Source organism: Talpa occidentalis, unplaced genomic scaffold (genome assembly GCF_014898055.3).
Source record: "Talpa occidentalis isolate TD23 unplaced genomic scaffold, MPIMG_talOcc4v2.1 talOcc4.4, whole genome shotgun sequence".
Taxonomy (NCBI): Eukaryota; Metazoa; Chordata; class Mammalia; order Eulipotyphla; family Talpidae; genus Talpa; species Talpa occidentalis.
Window position 1 is genome coordinate 86,741,405 of NW_023604295.1, and position 14,734 is coordinate 86,756,138.

The window sequence follows — 14,734 nt, forward strand, 5'->3', positions numbered from 1 at the left end:
TATGCAGAAAGGTATTTTTGGCTTCCAGGACAGGTTATATACCCTATTTCTAAACCAAAAATTACAATTAAAAAAAGAAAAAAAACACAATGACCATCCTCTACATAGTTTAGTATTTACAACCAAAGATCTTCAAACTGAAAACAACCAGGAAACAACTGGCATAAAAATGCTATTTGAGGGTATTTATGTATTCTAAATTATTACCACCTGTGTACATTTATTTCCTTCAAATATGAAAACTATTTTGGAAGTTGCAAGTTAAAACCTAAACACAGAAACTAAGACATTTAAAATGTATAAATAACAGAATCTAAAATATTTCCTGATTTGAATAACTTAGAATATCAGTATAAGCATGCGCAGGAGCACTTGCGTGAATTCACATATACACACACAGAAAATATCAGATGACAGTTCTCTCATTCCACTACCTACCAACCCAGATCTTAATGAAGAGAAAAAATTAAAATAATTTAACTTAATATTTCTTTTTTCCCCCAAAAGTTGTCAAATTATCTGCAGGATTAAATACATCGAAGAGGTATAGGCACGAATTGAAATTTTTAAATTGCTGAGGACTAGAATGAAAAAAATAAAAATCCAGATGTGTTTGCTCTGGTTCAACAATTTCAGGTTCTATTTAAATTTCCTTCTCTGAGCAAGTTCAATGAGAGTTGTTTTTTTTTCTTTAAATGGTTTGCAACAGAGTTCTAGATTCTGTGGAAAAAATTAGGCTTAGGAAATCAGTTTACACACTTTCGCACAAATAAGTTTCTGTTATATTCAAACGTTTGATTTACTTAAAACCCATTTGGTGAAATGAAAATGAAAACCAGAGACATTAACTACTGTTTTCACCTTTTCCAACTGTTTGTGAAATTTTATCCTGAAAATAATTACCATGTCCTCTCAGAACAGGCTGTGGTAATTTATGTTGAGAGAATTTACCATCTTAAGAGGAGGTGGTCAACACTTAAGTATGTAATGATGGGTGAGCAGTTAATTTCTCATCACCAATTCTGAAGTTCAGTCATGTGCTGAAAATGTCAGTGCATAAGTTGTCCAATTTCAGCTAGCCACAGAAAAGCTGAGAGAGGAGAAGAAATGTTTAGGATCCACTGAAATACTTAAAACAATAAGACACAGATGATGCCTGGCAGCATATATGCCACCTGACACAACTAACAGAATAAAATGAAAGAGGTTGAGGTTGTAGTAAACAAAGGATAACAATTACATAATTTGTAAGTAAATCCAAGTAATGAGCAAAGGCATCTTCAAATTACATCACTTGTTCCAACTCAAGATAATTAAAGTGACAACTTAGCACATGTACAAAAATCAGAAAAAATAAGTGGTACTGAACTGAATACCCCAATCCCTGTATCTAAGGGATTTACCCCACATGAATATACACAAGTTCTTCACTTCCCAGCACTCATCCACCTCTACTCCCAAACTTTGAGAAATAAAAGGTGTCCTCTTATAAAATCTCTCAATCTGAATGTTATTTTAGTTGGATTTTAGGCAGCAACATTCCCTGTAATACAGACTAGAGAGGAATATGCATTTTTGTCTTCTATTTTAATCAGAACATTAGCACTTCTTTTGGTGCTAATATTTGGTGAATATTTAAACTTTAAATAATCCTATGGAGACAAATGTATTTATGTAAGATATGAGGAAAAATTGGTGTTTGATAACTAAATGTAACCTGTTGTCATGCACTGGCTTTTGGATCGGGTGAAAAATGGTCATGAAAGGAACACTGGGACAACTGGCAAAATCTGATAATGAATTATATATTACATATTGGATAAGGAGTATCAAATTTGTAATTTGGTAATTTTGCTGCTGAATTTTTTCCTTAGGAAATGTATGCTAAAATATATTTGAGTTAAAGGGATAAGATTATCTGCAATTTACAATTAAATAGATGCTAAAGTGTTAAGACAATAAAGAACTGTTAATGAAAAAAATATTAACAAATGTTGAATCTTGGCAATATTATTGAAGTTCTTTGTACTGTTCTTGCAATTTTTCTGTAAATTCAAAATTGCTTCAAAGTAAAGTTCCAAACATTTTCCACTTGTTTTTGGTTAGGGAATATTTTCAAAGTCTTCTAGTCTCTGACACTTATCTTTTAGAGTTTCTGTTCTTCTCTAAATGTACATGTGTTTCCCAAGGTCCTGGCTCAACCCTTTGAGAGTTATCTGCTCCTTGGCAATGTCAGCCTTTCCTAAAGCTTGAATTCTAAAATAGCAACAATAATGAAATAAAAAGATTCTTCCATCTCTTTTAGGCTTATCTTCTCTACCAAGCTTCAGATCTATAGCCCTAGCTGTACCCTGAGTATTTCTACATTAACTTTCTACCAGCTCTTGAACTCATTCAAAAAGCAAGCTAAAAACAAAAACACCTCATCAACATTTCTCCTTTCATAACTGATTCTTTCACTAATGCTTCCTAACAGTGCATCATGCCTTCATTATTTACATTTGACACTTCAGAGTCAAATTTGACTGCTTCCTATCATAAGCAATAGTATAATTTCTACCCTTTGATAACCATTTCTTCTGATTGCCACTGGCTAATTCAGGCCTTCATTACCATTCTAATATCTTTCATTTCTATCCAATCCAACATTTTTTCTGTCATCTTCAAATGTACGATGCACTAATCAAATTTAACTATCCTTATTACATATGCTTTATACTTTCACAGTGGTACACAATATTTTGGCTAACTGGAACAGTTCTTTTCCCTCAGTTCTTTAACTGAATGATCAAATTCTACCCACCAACTAGGTAGAAAAAGCTACTACAAATGAAGTCTTTATTAGTACCTCCAGCTGCACTTGAGAGGCATAAAGTACTTGAATTTTATTTTATTTTTAAGATTTATTTATTTATACAAGCACTGGGTACAGTTAGAAGAGTAGGAGGGTGAGAGAATTCACCAGAGCCAGAGCGGAGAGAACAGGCAGACTGACGAAACACACTGCTGAGGGGAGCAGTGGGCGTGGCAGGAGAGGTCTACATGCCATGTGGGACCCTCACCCGATGGCAGGGGATGGCTGGGGATCGAACCAGCGCTGTAGAGGCTGCGGGCAGCTTCGCAACCCAGCGCTCAACTGCTGGGCCACCGGGGAGGCCCAGTACTTGAATTTTAAATGATAGTTATCACTTTCAATTAAGTGACAAAACAGAAGGGGCTCAACTCCAAATTTTTAACCTCTTTTACCTTTAGAAGAAAGGGGAATAGGAATAACATTCCCAATGAGTAGGGATGTTAAAAATAACTGATTCTGAGCCTCACTCAACGTTAGCATCCCTGATTAACAGCCAGGAAGACAGCTTTATTAATTGGAGAGATAGGAGATTATTTTCAAAGGGTTCCATCTACTTTTAGAAAGTATATGGGAATCCAGGGAGAGTATAAGGAAAGTAGATTAGCTTTATATTTAGAGTGACTATCCTACAGAAATGAAGTGTTAGAGGTTTATCACCATATTTTTTAATTTTAGTTTTGTAAACACTGCCTAAAATTACATTAGCATTTGTGGCAGGCCTGCCACTTGCTAATCAATAGTATAAGATGTAGTCAACTAATTCTTCCATTTAATGTTTACCAGACCAACTTAAGTTTTAACCTCCTTGAATGTACAAACAAGTTCTTTCAATTTCTTAATGACTGTACATGCTACAAACCAATAAATTTATAAATGTTGTTAATAATAGCTATGAATTCCTGCTTTTATGCCATCTGAGCATTTAATAAGCATGTCCTTAAGATATCATCTAAGGTAACAAGTCACTGAATACTTATCCTCTAATTTTACCACCTTCTATATCTTTAAATTGAAAAAGGTAAAAATGTAATCAGATGATAAATTATATAAGTACTAAACACAAATTATTAGAGAATATCATTTGTGGTGGTTAACAAAATAGTTTAGGTTCACATCCTCAAGGTACTTACAATATAACTATTTGGAGAATATTCAAACAGTAATGATCTCCAACAAGTAACGTACCCTGGTGATTCTTTAGAAGTATGTACGTTAGATCTAGAACTATACAGATCTAAACATATTACTGGGTGAAAGAGAACAGACAAAATTCATAGATGTGATTATCACAAATTAAGCTAGGCCAGGGGCTATGAAGGGGGATGAAGAGATCATGAAAGTATTTATAATATTCTGTGTCATAATCTGGGTGCTAGTTCCACAGGGGTGTTCAGTTTGAGCTGCACATTTATGAATGGTATATTTGTCTGATAGAAACTACCAATTCAATAGAAAGACTTTTACAAAGTCCTATCACTGAGCATTCAAAAATCAGATTAGCTGAATTTTGGGTTAACAAGTATTGGAGGGTGTTAATGATATATACAAGCTTCTTAGATGAGCAAAAGAAAATTGGCTCAGAGAGTACATGTGGTATTATGACATAAGCAGCTTAACTGGTTTTGCTCCTAATTTCAAAAATAAAATCTTATAGGGGAAAATGATAGAAAATGCCAGAATCCTTTTCTAACACAAATACTTGTGGTTATTTAAAAGAGAACTTTTAAAATGCAGTAATTTTTAAATTAGATTTAAACAGATGTAAAAAAAAAAAAAATACTGCTAAAAAAAAAAAAACCCTAAACTGAAACTGACAGGAATCTTTTAAAATACCTATTATAATTATACTCATTTGTTCGCTTTAATAACCCATGTATATGACTTTCCCTATTAATTTCTCTATATACTGGTGCTATCATAGGGAAAACCAACTCAAAGGGATGGTGCATTTAGCAACTGTTATTCTTATTTGTTAACTACATTTATACATTTCTTCTTAAGGCATCAATATTGCATGTTTATCAATAAGGTTAAAAAAACCCTTATAAGCTATCTGATTTTTTCTTTGAGTGAACCTAAGCTAGAGTTTCTGCCCTCTAGTACTCTTTGGCTTTACAGATAAAATATTTACAAGAGGGCAAAACTGTTTGCTATGAATTTTTAGTTTACGCTTTTGGAAACAAAGGACTCCCAATGAGAATCTGCTCCCCAGTGATCACCAGGATAGGTCTCTAAACTAATTTTGTTGATTAAACACAGCAATGCTAACAAATAAGTTCTTTAAAAAAGAAAAATAAGAGGTCAAATTTTAAATTTATTATTCTAAAGTGCCAATAGGTTAGGTTATTCCTAAAAACTGACTTCTTCACAGTAAGATACTCTCCAGAAAGAGTACAATGGAAGCCACATTATTATTAATTTTAATAGTCAATGTAAACAGCTTGGGCTTCCTATGAGTTGTTTTAGTTTTTACTTTTATGCTATCATTATGCATTGTTCTTATATTTGGCTGATCCCATGATGACACTGTAAATGACAAAAAGGGAAGACAGAAAACAATGATGGCACCTATAGGAAAAAGGAAAGGAAGGCTTGAAAATATGTTAAACTCTAGTCCAGTAACAGAACAAAGCACTGAATATCAACAGAAAGAATATTTAAATACAGACAGAAACAGACTTGAAAAGTTTCTCAATTTGCTAACTCTAAAAAGGAAAAAAACAAAAGGGGTCATTCGAAAATCTAACTCAAAATGAGAAATGTATGTTAGTTACTTATATTTTAGTTAAGATACTTGGCCAAAAGAATCCTGAGGGAAAAAAAAGATTCCGGTCTTTCAAATAAGGAAGAACTAGGTATCTTCAGATTTCTAGGGCAGATAAAAAACTGGCACAGGGCTTAAAAGCTGCCCTTACTGAAAATGATTTTTAAGATTTCATAAACTGGAGTCTGAAATATGGCATCCATCAATACTCAAAAGCAAATTTATAACAAAGTAGAAATTTATAGTTTTTTAAATGCCCGAATGATTCTATATGACAGAATCATCCCTGCAAAATACTTATTTACCAAATTAGTAAAAAAAAGAAAAAACAACAACAAAAAAACTCCCAAATTTCTAATATTCAAAAATGAACAAGGCAATGTGGTAACAGCCAACACAAACAAGGCCAGAAGTTTTATTTAATATATTTTTGAAGTTTAACACGAACTGTCAACTTTGTCTTCAATTAAAAAGGACATTCCCACTACTTAAATAGCTAATATACCAACAAAAGTCTGTAGTTTTTGGTCAAATAAAAGTTACAGACAATTAGAACAAAAAAAGCTAGTCACTACTGCTCTTCTTAAATTGTAAATTTAATAAGTTACCTGAAAAGTTAAAACAAATCCTTAATTTCTATTGAGATGGGCCTGTTACCTTAGTACCAACAAGTCAACTTAAAGTGAAGAATCGCTGATCTAGAATATAAATTCTGATAATGTTTTGGCATTAACACACTACAGAGAAGTATCCACTAACTTCTTTGGTTCTGGACAATAGGCTCCCAGTAGAGACAATATTTCAACCTATCAGAAACTACAATACAGCAACTTGCCTCATTTCTGATACCTTAAATGTTTCTGGTATCTAAAAAAGAAAACAGATATGGAGTATTTAGCTGTAACAACAAATGATGAGTAGGCAACTTCTACGATTGTTTTATAAGGCAACAAAACAATCTTTTAATATTAGATCCAAATTATAAAATGTAAAGCTAAAACTTTCTACATAGTTTGATGAAAATAACAGCTATCATTCATACTGATGTAGCAGCTCACTAAAGTTAGCTATTTGAAATAAACTAACATAACATACATCTGAAAACTATTCTTAATACATTTCTAGATATATTACTGTTTTTCCTTTTTCTGAGGGAAAACTATAAATCCACCCCAAAGTACTCACCCTGGCTACATTTCATAAAGCATTTGAATGATTAAACCTTCCTGCTGTTTCATGTTGTAATTTACCTTTATGACTTTATTTACATTTCCATAGCACAAGTAAACATTCTATTTTATAACTGTGGTACTACAAATTTTAAAACCTCTTGGTTCCACAAGTAATTATTTTAAAACATTTTTAGGTAAGCAAGGAACATATCACTGAAAAGATACTTTGTTAAAAAATTTCTTTAAAGTGACACACACAGAATCAAGCCTAAGAATTAAAAGATTGTTACCATCTCTAGGCTATGTAGACCATGTCTTAACATGGCATGTACGTGTACTTATTAGCAATACTCTTTACTAATGAAAGAGGTGGAGTAGAGGCCATGAGTGGTATCCAAACTATGCTGAAGGACACAAATATGTTGCCAGGCAGAGTTAAAAGAATCTAACAAAGCTTTGTGTGAATTTTAAAAACATCGCTTATGCTTAATTTCTATTAATTAGACACAGAATGATGGAATGCTAATAATTATCAAAATAACTGAATAGAGCGAACACTACTTAAAATGTGTATTAAGCAGAAAGATAAACCAAAGCATCTTGTGCCATAAATGAATGCCAAGACTTCATTCTTTATTTAAAACACTTAGAAATAATCTATATAATATTTCTGTGGAAAAAAACAAACCATTTTGGGGACTTACAAAACAGTAATACAAATCTAGTGAATTCTAGCAAACTTACTTGACGCTAAAGTCTCTGTCCAAGAATTAATCAATAACTACTTTGATACCCTAGTCTTATCCCTCCTCCAATTTCACTAAGGTTTTTACAGAAAAATCACATAAAATAGCTCAAAATTGAAATGACTTTGATAGGTTTATGTTTTTATATTAAAATACACATGGGTAAGTAGATATTTAACATAAAATTCAATAAAATATGAATATTCTTAAAAGTACAGTTAGAATAATATGTATATAGTCTATATAAAATACATTGTCCTTTTGGTTTATTTTGCTGCTTTGTACCATGCTAGATACCATATGATTTCCCCTCTCCCCTCCCCCCAACAAATAATAAAGATCAGTTAATGATGAAAAAAACAGTACAGTGCAAAGCAATTCATGCATACACTTTTGCATGTATGCATTTTATACTTAAGTATTCATACCTATCCCAGAGGTTCTTTGATTCCTGAAACGTGTTCAAATGGAACGCTTGGTAGAAAGCAGTTGAAGGATTCCTGTGAGATCCAAGAATCAAATGGAAATGAAGTTGAGAAAGTATAGTAAAAATCACTACTTTTCAAAAAAAGGTGGAAGATTTTAGATTTCTAATACAGTGTAATTGCTTTAACAAAAATGAGGGGGAAACCCATCTAAGCTTGTTTAAAAACATTTTAAAAGAAATTAAAAACCTGGAGAAAATCCAGAGGACCCTGACAATTCAGGATCACAGTTCTAAACCTAATACCAACAAAATTAAATACTAACTGGTATCCAATTGGGGTGTGTGTGTGTGTGTGTGTGTGTGTGTACATGCTTATACAAATATGTACATGAATGACCATGGTTCAATCAACACCTCTCTATCAGATGCCTTTGTAAATCCCAAAGCTGTCCTCAGGTATAGTACTGTTGTCAAATAAGCTACATTTTCATGATATAAAAAATTCTTCGTAGGATCAATTTGCTAGGGTTTGATGATGAACAATAAGATCTCTTCTAGATTGGATTTGAAACAATTTTCACTGTCATAATCTATTAATATGTGGTTTCTTTGGGGTTTTGCAACTATATGGCAACTTTCTTACATCAAAGCTGTGACCCTCTTAAGTGGTTAAAAGCATATTCACTATAATCGCCATCCTTTTCAACACTTCCTGAGGGAACATTCCCTTGGGCTATAAACTAGAAAAAACTGGAGGGCTCTTCTGGTCAAACTCCAGGAAGAAACTTCCTTTCTTCCACCTAAGCATATTTCCAGTCTCCCTCACCCCTAACCGGTACATTAAGGAATCAACAAAATTTGCCATATCGCTTCTAAAATTCTTAACCCATGCTATATCAGACTAACAGGAGCAAGCTAAAAATATATTATCCTTAACAGTATATTGCATAGTACAATACAGTATTTAATATTACATACAGTATATAATATAGTATATGATAACCCAAGTACTTACTGTACACTAGACAATTCTGCAATAACCCTAAGATGTAGACGTATGTATGTAGATAGATGTATATCTATCTCACACATAAAGAAAATTGGGTCAGATAAAAAATAACCCGGGCGGCTCTCCTGCATGCTGACTATGAAGGTGCCTCTTTTTCTTTCTCCTTTTCCTAATAAACCTGTCCTTGTAAAATGTGGGGGAAAAAAGTAACTTGGATGTCACAGAGCTAGTAGGAGGCAATCTTTCCTGGAATTTATGCTCTTAAACGATTATGCTGAACATATAGTAGAGCTAAATTTTAACCTCTATAGATCTGTCTTTATCACTTAAATTGCATTCATATCTAGCCTGCAAGGCAACTGAGGAATTGAGACTATACATAAAATTCCTAGCATAAGCCAACAGCCAATAAACAGCTATTATTTTAACATCAAAATGAGGTTCAGATTAGTATGGCAATTCTGAGTGCCTTTAAAGAGTCTCTGCAGGGCCTCCCTGGTGGCGCAGTTATCAAGCTATCGTCAGCCACTGCGGCCTGAGTTTGATCCCCAGCCAGGGAGCTAACCTAAATGGTTCAGCAGGCCTCTCCTGCCTCTCCTGCTAATACCCTCAGCAGTGCATTTCCATAGATTCTCCTGTTCTGCTCATCACTGTCTCTGGTGAATCCTCTCACCCCCCCCCCCCCGCATCTCTGGCCTACACCCAAGTCCTTGTATTCATAAATAAATAAAAAATAAAAAAATCTAAAAAAAAAAAAAAAAGTCTCTGCAGTGTTACCAGTACAACAAGAAAAATATTTTACAACCATGAAACAAAACTAATAATAGAATTTCAAAATTCAGATTAAGGCTTGAGTTATGTTATCTACAGTATTAAAATTTTTTTTTAGAAAACATTTAAATTTTACTCAGTAGCCTATCTCTTAGATTATTACAAATTAGGAAAGGCAGACAGACAGTGGACACTAGAATGTCACTGAAGCAACTATTTGATTAATTAGGAGTCTTTAGAATATGTACTTCTATTTGTTTGCCCTACTTCAACTCCTTTTTATTCATTCAAACCTTTTTCTACTTTTCTTCTGACTAGGTCTAAGGCAATCAAAGGTAGTGATTAGTCTACTATTTTCAGGAAAGGATTAAGAGACTATTAACTACTGTTTAAAGTTTACAACCTTTCAAGATATATTTGTCAGGTCTCTCTCTAACCCCCATTTCACTGTACTTAGAAATCAGCTTGCCAAATTAAATGAAAGCCAACTGAACCAAGTAGCAACTCAATTCAGCTTTTTTATTACCAGGCTTACCCAGGACCACAGAACCAGTTTGCTATTCACACAGGTCTGTTTGGATACCCTGGGTTTAAAATAAATAGTGACTCAAAGAGATGGATAGCAAATACAAGAGAATAACAAAGAGTAAACTTAGAAGTTATTCTGCAAGTCATTAATTTAAAATTCATTAAAGAGTATTTATACAATGTATTTTTAAGGCTAATTCTTTAAAAGAAGTTTAGATCCACCAACTTTGGAAAAATAGGTATAAATCTATACATATATAATTTGAATAAAATTCATATGCCACATAATGGTTTTAAATGAAGTTAGATGATATAAGGTGGGAAATTTCAGTATTTTACAGCACAGACTTTAATAATAAAATGTTTCTTGTAAGTCAAATGTATAAGTGAAAAAAATATCTACAGTTATATATTTTGGGATGTGAAAAGAACCTATGAAATAAAGCACTGTAAACAGATAAAAGTCTAGAACATGTAACAAATACACTTCATTTGCAAAAGTTGACAGTTACCACTTTCTCCATATATGCAAAATGAAGAAGCCACACAGGGTTATATAATCTATGTATTACAGAAAATTCTAAATGTTTAGATTCTTATTATAAAAGTGGAAATTTCTGATTTCTAGGGTTATTGCAGAATACTTTCGCTGGGATGTTATACAGAAACTGAGATTTTTAGCAAATATTAACAATAATGAGTCTCAAAACATTGATTAACAAGCATAGATTAAATAAGTCAAGCCAGTGAAATCTTTCCAATCAAGAACTTCAAAAGAGTCCTTTCTAAATACCCAAAGGCCTAATCATCAAAGACTTTGGTTTTGGGTGGAGTAAAATTGAGGAAATTAACAGCCCAAGGAAAACACTTGCTATTGGGGGCCATTTCAAGGCTATAGCTTACGAAATTTGAAGGCACTAAGAGGTAACTGACATGTTAAAACTTTATTATAAAGAAATACATTATGCAGTTTTGGCTATAAATCCTCTTCGACCTGTTCAGTAAAATTTGAAACCAGTTTTCTAACAACCTATTTGATGTCAAGTTAAATTACAAATCTAAATACAAAGCCAATAAACAGCTTTTAGGAAGAATGAACTGTAGTTTAAACTGAATTTATTTTACTCACTAAATGAAGGTGCTGTTTTCCTATTTGCAGACATTTTTCAAAACCCACAGGTTATTTTTTATTCTTTGAGTTTATATACTAGCCTGCCATGTTAATTTTCAAGTACATGAAAGGTGATTCAAAGTATGTGGCATTTGCTTGCTTTACTGAGATACTATCTTTGTAAAGTAACTATTACTGATAAGAAAAACATACATACAGTTTTACACCTCAAAACTAAGCTACAAAAATTATTGAAGCTTAAGGGACAAGGTACATGAGCCTTGAAGTCAATGAATACCTTGTACTTCTATGTTAAAACAACTTCAGTGATCTCTAAACAGAAACTAGAGAACTCTATAATAAACAGAGGGCACAACAAAGGCCATCTCCAAAGTTATCATCCACGGATTTTAAATGTTTATAAAAATATCCTTCGGTAAATGCAATAGATCAGTGTCTACAGGTAAACTAACCCTTCCCTCCTATCTTACAGTCAGCAAGGTAATAAAAGAAAACTAAGTCTGGAGATACCCAAAACTACCAGCTTTAGTGTCAGAAAACCTGGGTCTGAATTTAGTTCTTTGCCACTTAACAGCTGTGAGTCAATTCCTCAAAGCCTCAGTTCCCTTAACCCATAAAAACCAGGGGGAAAACACTTCCTTGCAGGTTGCTAAGAAGATCAAATGAGATTACATATACATAAAACCTGACACAATTAAGCTTGGTTTGTGTTTAATATATGGTTATAGATTTTATTATGCTGTAAATAAAATCAAGTTTTGGTACAGTATCTTATTAACTGACATGTATCAAATATTTCATTGTTAGTAAGGTAATATAGAGGCAGAGTAAAGAAAAATAGAATACCGAAAGAAAAACAGAATACTTAAACTCAAAAGTTAGGTATACCAAAATAACTAGTACATTCTAACGCTTACATTCTAACGCTTGAGAACCCTGGCTTTTGGGACTCAAAGCCTGTACTCCCTCTCTCCCACAGGTATTCCCTATACATAACTTTACCACAGGATTCTAATTAAAAATACAACAATCAGGCGTGCACACACACACAAATACAACAATCACTGAAAAGATACGGAAATGGGTCCACGATACATATTAACAAGAGTTTCAAGAAAAACCTTTAATAGCAACCATAAACTTATGATGAAAATCTCAATTTCTTACCATGACATTGAAGCTTCACTCTGGTTCCTATCAATTATTCACATTTTCCAAATCTGACATAGTCTCATTCTTCCACATTGTTACACAAACTGCCTTCTTCCCTACTTGGAGAAACCAACCTTTTCTCTAATCTATGATCTAGTCTGAATGATCCTTTTAAGATTCAGTTCAAGAGTTAGGCTCAAAAGGGTGCACTGGTAATAATAGTCTGAGGACAAAACTGGGTGGCCGGAGGACAGATGTGTCAGACAGACTTTCAATTTATACTCTTGATTAAAGTTTGAACTGTATAAATGCAGAGAATAAATTAATTCTTAAACAGAAGTCAATCTAACTACTTCTTCCCACACCAATCTGATGTGATATCTTAAACTGTTTCCTATTTTAGCACCTTATATTTACTTTTCAGAGCCTATAGTGTACATCAAACTATGCATCTGATAACTATTTTCATATAGCATGAAATCTTGGAGGGCAGGATAGTGTTATTCCTATATTCCAGTAATTATTACTAAAAGAGCACAACATTGAATGATTGAGAAGTGGTTGTTTTCAATGTCTTCTTGGGCATTCAATTTACTTAACGAGTATCTGCAATACCACTTTCAATCCACAAGTCTGGTGGCAGTCTAGGAGTTTGACAAGAGGAAGGTTTTAAGTTGGCAGCTCTCTCCAAAAACATGTTTAAATATAGGGACTCATCATTTAGGGAACCTTAAAATCTGACCAAGTCCCAAATTCTAATTTTACTAATGAGGAAAAGAGAAGTTAAGTAACCTGATCAAAGAAATCAACTAAGTGGTAGAAGAGTCAGGATTAGAATTTAATTTGACTTTCCTGACCTAAAACAATGTCTCTTTTCTCTAATTACATCCATACCATACAATTACACATTCAGATCAAAGCTGAAGACTCTTGGTATGATTTTAGCAGATCAAAGGGAGATCTGGGAGCACAGTTTGGACACTGGATTTGACATTGCTATATTTTATGCTTGTAATATATCATTGTTATGGATTGTTCACAAATTATTTGCACTTACCTCATTTAATCCTCTCAGTCTCCAAAGTGGGTATTATCCCCATTTTTCATATGGGTAAACAAGAGGCTTAGAGGTTTAAAAACTAGGCTTAGGCATTTGACCTTGACAGCACAGTTGGATTTCAGTCCAGGCATATATGACTCTATATCTATAATGGTTACTTATATGATATACTAAAATACATTAACTAAACACAGTTGATTTCATTTGATCAAGAGCTCCCTTATCCCTTGGCTAGGATGGCCGCATATCAAGCAAGGAAATGTTTTAGTTTAACTTACAAAACCATTTGGTAATACTGAATTCTAATTCTATAAAGATTTAGGAATAGTACTTTAGAAAATCTCTCATTCACAGAGTAACCAATTTACTTGTGTAATAATGAATAATAATATTCTAAAACATTAAAAATAACATTTAAAACACACCAGCATTATTTACCAACAATTGACATATTAATCAGTTTCTCTTCTATGTATCAATACCCTTTAGTCAAATTTTAGTGCATGCTTATGAGAATGGAAGCCTTATGTAACTTAACATTCCAGTATCTTGCCTATTCTGACTAGTATAAATTAGTAAGACATTTTCTAATAGTCTATGCTTTAAGTGAACACTATTAAAATTATTAATGCAATTATCTGCAGAATTTCCACTTAAAGGATGACAGTTCACTCTTTATAAACAAATGTTAGCATAAGAAATAAAAACACATTTAATTTTGATTTGGGGTTTTAAATTTGAGAAGTTAAGCAATCCAAAGTGACACAGATGAGATTTATGATTTACAAGTAGAAATTATACACATACTTTTTAGAAATAAAGCAGATAATCAACATATATTTAGTATTACTAGTCAAATTTGAAGTGTAGATACATTGAAATATACTATGCAAAGTCATGTAACAGTGTAGAGGATTGATACAACTAGTTGGTATATTCCTAAATTTTTACAGAGGAGTCCTTATTTTTGCCCTCAACAATGCCAGATTAAGAATATAACAAATATTAAATAATTTGGTATATACAAGAATTATAGGAAAGACCTATATTACACCAATGATTCAGGTATGCATACTCTGTGTGGATGCAGTAATTTGTATTACACTATCTAAAAAAGTA

At 32.9% G+C, this 14,734-nt stretch overlaps 1 protein-coding gene across 2 annotated transcripts in view; it reads right to left on the reverse strand.

Annotated features, from left to right (window-relative positions):
• Nucleotides 1-14,734, reverse strand: part of TSC22D2 (TSC22 domain family member 2) — a 51,591-nt gene that overhangs the window by 29,971 nt on the left and 6,886 nt on the right. The window contains exon 2 of one of the 2 annotated variants that reach the window (XM_037525809.2): nucleotides 7,965-8,036. The exons of the other annotated variant lie outside the window; for it this stretch is intronic. Within the exon in view, the coding sequence (XP_037381706.1) occupies nucleotides 7,965-8,036 (72 nt within the window). The remainder of the gene's footprint in view (nucleotides 1-7,964; nucleotides 8,037-14,734) is intronic. 2 annotated transcript variants of the gene reach the window in all.